Source organism: Salvia miltiorrhiza, chromosome 1 (genome assembly GCF_028751815.1).
Source record: "Salvia miltiorrhiza cultivar Shanhuang (shh) chromosome 1, IMPLAD_Smil_shh, whole genome shotgun sequence".
In the NCBI taxonomy this organism is placed as follows: domain Eukaryota; kingdom Viridiplantae; phylum Streptophyta; class Magnoliopsida; order Lamiales; family Lamiaceae; genus Salvia; species Salvia miltiorrhiza.
The window spans coordinates 11050554-11058319 of NC_080387.1; the positions used below are offsets into that span (position 1 = coordinate 11050554).

At 39.9% G+C, this 7766-nt stretch overlaps 1 protein-coding gene across 1 annotated transcript; it reads right to left on the minus strand.

Moving 5' to 3' along the window:
• Positions 1-5920: 5920 nt before the first annotated feature.
• Positions 5921-6712, minus strand: LOC131019184 (uncharacterized protein At2g29880-like). The gene is made up of 2 exons (XM_057947875.1): positions 6629-6712; positions 5921-6529 (listed from the first exon to the last, which is right to left on the minus strand). The coding sequence occupies exons 1-2, from the start codon at positions 6710-6712 to the stop codon at positions 5921-5923; spliced, it is 693 nt and encodes a 230-aa protein (XP_057803858.1).
• Positions 6713-7766: the final 1054 nt, after the last annotated feature.

Genomic DNA, 7766 nt, shown 5'->3' on the forward strand with positions numbered 1-7766 from the left:
TATAAGATGGTTTGGGCATATCCACAACCAGGAATCGTATCATCCTAGTTTTGCAAGCATCCGCCATGCATAGGGTAACTGGTAGCTCCACGAACCCCAGCGGCATGACAATTTCACCCCCAAATTCGAACAGAGGAGCGTTCGTGGGCTCGATACTAGCTTCAATCCCCATATTCTGTAAACATTCCAGGTATAGAATATTCACCGCACTCCCTGAATATACAAAAACGCGATGTACAATGCAAGATACTATATGTCCCGTGAAAACCAGTACGTCATCGTGGGGGTGCATGAGCGTTCGCAGGTCCTCTGACCCAAAAGTAATGACCGGCTCCTCCGCTGCACTTGTGATCTCCATTACTTGTTTGGGATAATACCCTGACCTTACCGCCCGCACGACTTGTTTCTTGGCCCGATTGGAAGTTGGTATCCCATTCTCACCGAAAATCATGTGCACTTCCCTTCTGGGCGGGTGGGGAGGTGCCCGACCCTACACGCCCCTCTATGTTGATCGCAGTTTTTCTCCGAGCGTCGGTCCCGATCATTCCCTTGAACTTATCTGTGGTCGTTTCCCTGGGGCGGCTGACTCTAACCCTCATTCCCTCTGGCGATAAACTGGTCCAAGTTGCCCTGGCGCAGTAAGAACTCCAGTTGATGCTTGAGGTGTCCACAGTATCTAGTGTAATGCCCGTAGGCGTTGTGGTATTCACATAATTTGTTGTTGGGCCCCTGCTATGGCTGTCCGTCCCTATAAGTGCTTGGTGCCCGGAAAAATGGCTGATTCTTAATCAGATGGAAGATTTCTTCTTGTGGTTTATTCAGGGGAGTGTATTCAGTGAAGCGGTTGACCTCGTTCACGGTGCGCTGTTGGTGGGGTGGTGTCTCCGTCTGAGGAGAAAGTACCCTAGGGGGCAATCCTCTGAAGGGTACCCGCTCTTGATTCTTGGTGTTCTGTTCAGATGCAGCCTCGGCCCTCCTGGCCCTATGTTTGTCGTTTTCAGCTTTTCGTGCCATTCGGGCGTCTTCCAATTGTAAGTACCCCGATAACCTTGCCATGATGTCGTCAAAATCCCTGGCCGGTCTTATCTGTAATTCATCGAAGAAGAGTTCTGGCTTCAACCCTCTAACGTACGCGCAATTTTTGATTTGTGACTCCGCCTCTGGCACCTCCAGAGCAGCGAGGTTGAACCGGGCAGTGTATTCACGCAGTGCTTCATTTTGATCCTGTTTTAAATCCATCAAAGAGATGGCTAATTTTCCCACCCTCCGCGAGCTTGCAAACTGTTTGACAAAGCGTGTCCGAAGGTCCTCAAAAGAATGAATAGAGTTCGGGGCCAACGTTCCGAACCAAAGCTGAGCTGGTCCAGATAGAGTGGTGGAAAATATATGGCACTTGATGCCCTCTGAGTACATGTGCAGTGTGACCAGTCCTTCAAACCGGTTGAGGTGTACCTCAGGATCAGTGGTACCATCATAATCAAGCGACATAGGCTTGTAGTTCCTTGGCTTTTCATCCGCCAGGATATCCGCAGAGAACGGGCTCCGGCTGTTAGTGGTCTTGGCTCTTGACGTCTTGGCATGTTTTTCATTCCTGTATCTCCCATGTTCCCTTTTTTCTTTCGGCGAATCATGGGCATGGTGGCGTTTGTGGTCTTTGTGTTCGTGCCTGCCAGAGGTGTACTCTTGCTCCGGTTCCTCTGACCGTTCAGTCCGACGGGACTTCTCTGATCGATACGATTTCTCTGCTCTGCGGGATTTCTCTGACCTTCCTGATTTTTCAGTCCTCTGAGACTTGTCCCTCAGAGTATCCTCCAGATCTCTGAGTTGATTCTTTAGCTGTGACACCTGGTTCTTCAGTCTTGCAGTTTCTCTTGGTTTTTCTCCTTCAAAAACAGGGGTAGCGGAATGGCTATCAGATTCACCGACCCTTTCCCTTCGAACGATGCTGCACAGTACCGTACGGCTCCCCTCCGACCTCCTCTCTAGTTCCCTGTCAGCGGGGAGCTTCTGTGTCTCCTTGGGCAGTGCGGGCTGCTTGGCGGTAAATAGTTCGTTCACCTCTAGAGCAGTGTGAGGTAGGAGCCCAATGCCTTGTTGATCAGGCCTTCCCGTCACAGGGGCGGTCGCAGGGACAGTTGGTGCGAGCGGGCCAGCTAGTGCTTGACGCACAGCAGTGTAGTTCAGCAGAGCCATCTATTGCTCCGCCAGAGTGAAGTTTAGCAGCCCACCACCAGACGTGGGGGTTAGGCCTTGTGGTTCGGACCCAGCAGTAACCAGAGCAGATCTCTGGAGGGTGATGTTCTGCCCCGACAGCGGGGTAGTGGAGATGTTGGGGAAGCCCGGTGGTGTCGAGAAGACAGCGCTGACTGGCAGGTTGCTCAGCAGAGACATGGGCACTTCAGTGAGGGCAGCAGAGTTGAGCCCAGTGTTGTCAAAATCCTTCTCAAGAGTGCGGCGAACATAAGCAGAGTCCATGGTACCTACACCTAAAAAATGTGAGAAAAGTCCCAATAAAAGACATATCGAACCACCTTTTATCAGGGGAATCCTTGTTTTAAGAAATCCCAAATACTAGTGCGAAGGCCATTATGAATTTTCTCGTGCTGGCTTAGAAACCACTATGAATTCCCGACCCAAATACATCTATGCACCAGGAAATAAACCCAGGGCATAGATCCAGACACAGAAGATGAATAACAGAGATTTCCCCTTAGATTCAAGTTCGAACTCAACGGAAGAAACGGATCACCCAAAGAATTACCCAGAAAATCCAAAAACAAGTGTAAACAAAGCAACAACCATGAGATCGTTAGCAAAACACATTAGATACGGCAAACAACAGAGATCATACGAGAAAACAGGATATTCGCACACAATTATCATGACAGCATGAAAAATAAACATAGATTAACACCCAATTCTCGATCTCACCCACTTTCTAAACATGCACATGCGAGAAAACGATAAAACCCATGGATTTGTAAATTTTCAAGCGGATCGGAACGGAAAAAGTGGATCTACTGCTCCGAATCCACCTAGGTACTCAGATCATCGGATGAATTGGGGCTTGCGCACACAAATCCGCGCGCAATTGCAGATCTGCATGCGCAAGCTGGACTCACGCCTTAAACTCATAACTTTCCCACAGACGGTGCCAGCTGATAAAGTATTTTATCAACACCCAATCTAAACTACGAATTCTGCCTAGTGTTTGATCGTGTGAAGCGAGAGAAAAAGTTGAATTGCTCGAGAATCGAAGAAAAATGTTGTAGTATTAAGAGAGAGCGTAAGTTTACAAGATACAGGTGCATGGGTATTTATAGAATACATGTTAGGGGTAAAATAGTAATTTCGGCCTAAAGGACATACTCTCCGCGTGGTCAGGGGTATAGTGGTAATATTGCCTGTAAACGGGCGATTCCTCTATAAACGGACGATTCTTCTGCTCTGGTGCTTCCCGGGTAAAGCGGTTCCTCTGACTTCAGCGATTCCTCTGACTATGTTCGTTCCTCTGGCTAAGCTCATTTCTCTGACTGAGTCCTTTCTTCTAGCTGAGCTCATTCCTCTGACTGAGTCCTTTCCTCTGATGTAGATAGTTCATCTGTTCAGGTTGATTCATCTGCTCTGCATATATTACTCCTCATCAGTTATAATATTAGTATTATTATTATAAATAATATTACGTCTAACATATAAATTATATGTAACTTATAACATCTATATAATTTACTATATATATTGCATGAATGCATACAAGTATGCGAATATAAATATCATCAAATGATATAAGAGTGAATAAAATATAATATAGTATGTAAGTTATATAATTTAATATAGTATAAATTATTTATTTATTTTTTACTTGGGGAAATTGGGGAGGGAGAACAGTGGGGTTTGAACCCGGGACCTCACTGTTCACACAGGAGGTCGCACCGCTTGGTGTCCCCTTGGGGACAGTATAAATTATTTATATTGATATCATAACACAGTATATTATTTATATTGATATCATAACACAGTATATAAATAATTTATACTATATTAAATTATATAACTTACATACTATATTATATTTTATTCACTCTTATATCATTTGATGATATTTATATTCTCATACTTGTATACATTCATGTAATATATAGTAAATTATATAGATGTTATAAGTTACACCTGATGGGTGTTAATTTATACTGATATCATTAATAATAAATGTATTACTTTTTATTTATTTGTGATATATTTTAATTATTATGTCATTATTACATTTGTTAAATATTATTCATTATCTAAACATATTTTAAATAAATAAGTTATCAATTTCGTACCGTATTGAATTTTTTCAATTTCGGTAATACCGATTATTTTGGTATACCGTTAAAGTGTGGCATACCGTGAAAGTACAGTATACCGAAATTTGGTAAGGTATACCGAAATAAAGGTACGGTAAAGGTTTTGTATATTCTCCATACTGTACTTAAGGTATACCGAACTAAGGTATACCGTAGGTAAATATAAGGTAAATATACGAATTTTCTCCATACCGGAGGTAAAGGTAAGGTATAAGGTATAGTCGATTTAATAAGGTATACCGTACCATCCCACCCCTAATTGGTCCTCTTTTGACCTATTTAGGGTTCCTAGCTTTAGTTTTTCAGTTTTATAGCTTTAGATTTTTATTGTTTTCCAGTTTTTAGAGCTTGGATTGGATTTCCACAAGATTGAAGATTAAAGATCATTCTTTCAATTTTATTTATTTCAATTCTTTCAATTGCTTTCTTTTTAATTATGTTTATGTTTTATTTTAATATGTCTGGCTAGTTTTCTTATCTGATTCTAGGGTTTGTAAATAGTTAATTAGATTCATGTGATTTATTTGTTAGTACCTATTTACCTTCCAGTTTATGATTCATAATTCCTGGTGTTTGAATTCTTGTGGATTATCTGGCCAATAATTTGCATGTGTAGCTATTCGGTTTGAGACCTAGCGGAGATAACTGTTTAGCGGATTCAGGAATGTATGATATGATCTTAACCTTGAGACCTAGCGGAGATAGGTGGATCATAGAGAGCTATCCTTATGAGCTATTGGGAGTTAGTAGATTTTCTTGAGACCTAGCGGAGCTAGGGAATTTACTAATCTACGATCGTTGATGGTCTAGTGAAAGTAATTGATTAATTAAGTGATCTCTCATCATAACTGGATTAAATTGGTTAATAGGATTAATAGATTTATCATGTGGATTTAGTTAATGAAATTACTACCCTAGGATCAGTTGTCTTTATTATTTGATTTTTTTCTACGTGATTTTATTTGCTGCTGTTTGAGTCTAGTTCTAGTTAAATCCTCCTTATTTTCGTTTGTCTGTCTACTATTTTAGTTTGTTTAGCATATAGCTATCTGAAACATGAGTTTTCTCTCTAATGATCCGGCATAATTTCATAAAGACATCCGGATACATTCTATACAACTGCCGAAAACTGTTTGGATCTCCGTCGAGCATGTTACGTACAAAATGGTATCCTTCCTGAGTCTTTGGTCGTCGCATCAAAGAATTGTCAACAGTGCGCGGCATCATCGTAACATTTCCTAATAAAATTAGTAATGCCTTAGTTGCCATCATCAAGAGCTTAAGCTTTTCATAAAGTTCAAGCTCCTCTTCTGTTTCAATTTCATCTTCAATTTCCTCTTCAATTTCATCCTCAATTTTATCTTCATAATTCATGCTGCCATATAAAAAATAAAACAATAATAAAAATAATAATAAAGGCATTTTACTAAAATACAAAAAAAAATACGAATTCATTAATGATCAAAAGAAAGTTTAAAAATAAAACACCAACAAAACAATGTACTTATAAAAACATGGTCAACCAAAAAAAAACATAGTTTCCAAAACATGACTGAAATTATCACTATCCACTAATCTTTAATCTTAAAAGCTATCCAACGTGCTCGTTCTGCAACAGTCATTTTCAAAAATCCATATTTCTTTGTCTTGGTATCAAGCAAGTCAAATGCTTTCATGCGAACGTCGTCATCCAAATTTAGGATTTCTTTGATAGCATCCCAAGTTGTATAAGATCTTTCTCTTTGTCTTTTCTCTAGCATAGTTTCTCGTTTCTCTAAGAGGCTATGAACTCCATCAAAAGTGTTAGTTATTTTTTTAACTTCTGACATGAAATCATGATGCGAACTATTTTCAGTATAACCAAAATTTATGTCAAACTGTGCTCTACTTCTTTTGGCAACAGCTCTTCTCTGAGTGGAGACCTCAGACACTTCAGGGAATACCAAGGGTGATTTGGATCCAGATGATGGTGGATCATCTTGAGCTAGTCCTACAAACGCCTCATTTTCAGCATCATAATCCAAGTCTTCTATGTGCGGAGCTCTATTTTCATCAACTCCTAATGTCCTCACATCAGTAGCACTACTCAATCCAATTGAATTTTTTCCTACTGCCACACCATTTCCAACAGCAATTCCCAAGTCATAATAATCCGGACAATTCCCTTGGCGCAAGTATGCCTCTTTTGGGTGAGCCAAACATAATAAAGAACAACTTTATTAATTAACTATATTATTTTAAAAAAAATGTTTGAAAAAATTATTGCTACCAATGTTTACCTGGCAGTACTTATCCCATACTTCATCAGGAGCCGTGAACTTTTTGGTATTGTTGTCATATCCAAAACCAGAGTTAAACTTCATAAGTGTTGAATAAGCTAACCAACGGTTCTTAAACCATTTGATACGGCTTAGGTAATTGTTATAAGTCTTATTACACCCAAGTCTTTCATTAAGAACAGGAAGTATTCTTTCTTCAACAGTTGCTTTGCTAAAGATACCACTATTATCACGCCATCCCCGATTCGCAGACTCAACCAAGATTTCTAACAACACTTCGCTTTGTTCCTTAGTCCATGGTTCATAGGCTGCCCTTTTTTCATATCTTTTTGTTGAGAATCTCCCATGATAATATTACTAGACACAAAATACATATACGTATATAGTATATAACAATGAATAAAAGAAAAAATAAAGAAAAACAACAAAAAATAAAATCAACTCACATGAAAATTTTAAATACGATGCTAACAATTTATAAAGATACAAGATTTATGCAATAGAAAAACTGAATAAGAAAATAATATGAAGATACAAGATTTATGAAAGAATACCTTGCTAATAGCCAATGCAGAACACAAAAATTAGTGTTCTTTTTCGTGTAGCCAATGCAGAACACAAAAACTAGGGTTATTTTTCGAGTCTGCTGTGTGATGAAATAAACTGACGGAGGCCACTATTTATAAAAGACATCGCTGGGCCCAGCGATCGCTGGATGCCTCGAGCGGCCACTGGGTGCCTAGCCATCGTTGTAGCTCCTCCATCAGCGGCCGCTAGGTGCTAGGCTGCGCTAGCTTCTTCAGCCGCGTCCGCTGGCACCCAGCGAGCGCTGGAAACTCTCAAGATTTGAATTCTCGTGGTCTGAGGTCGGATTTGTTCACGTGTATTTTTTCAACGAAATCAATGAAAGTCATTCCAACTTTAAAGTCTGCAGATTTTTAAATACCTCTAGATTTTCATAAACTTTTAAAAGTCTTGAACAAATACACCCAGATTTTAAAAGTCTGCATAAATCTATTAAAGTCTTGAACTAATACACCCCCCTTAATTTAAATAATTGAATATATTAAATAGGGCTTTATTAAAAGAAGAAAGAACGAAAAATCCAAAAGAACCCTTGAAAGCACAAAAGAAAACA

Coding starts and splice junctions, on each gene's coding strand:
- LOC131019184 (XM_057947875.1), bottom strand. CDS start 6,712: ATGAAGTTTAACTCTGGTTTTGGATATGACAACAATACCAAAAAGTTC. Junction 6,530..6,628: donor TATGGGATAAGTACTGCCAG/GTAAACATTGGT, acceptor CACCCAAAAGAG/GCATACTTGCGCCAAGGGAA.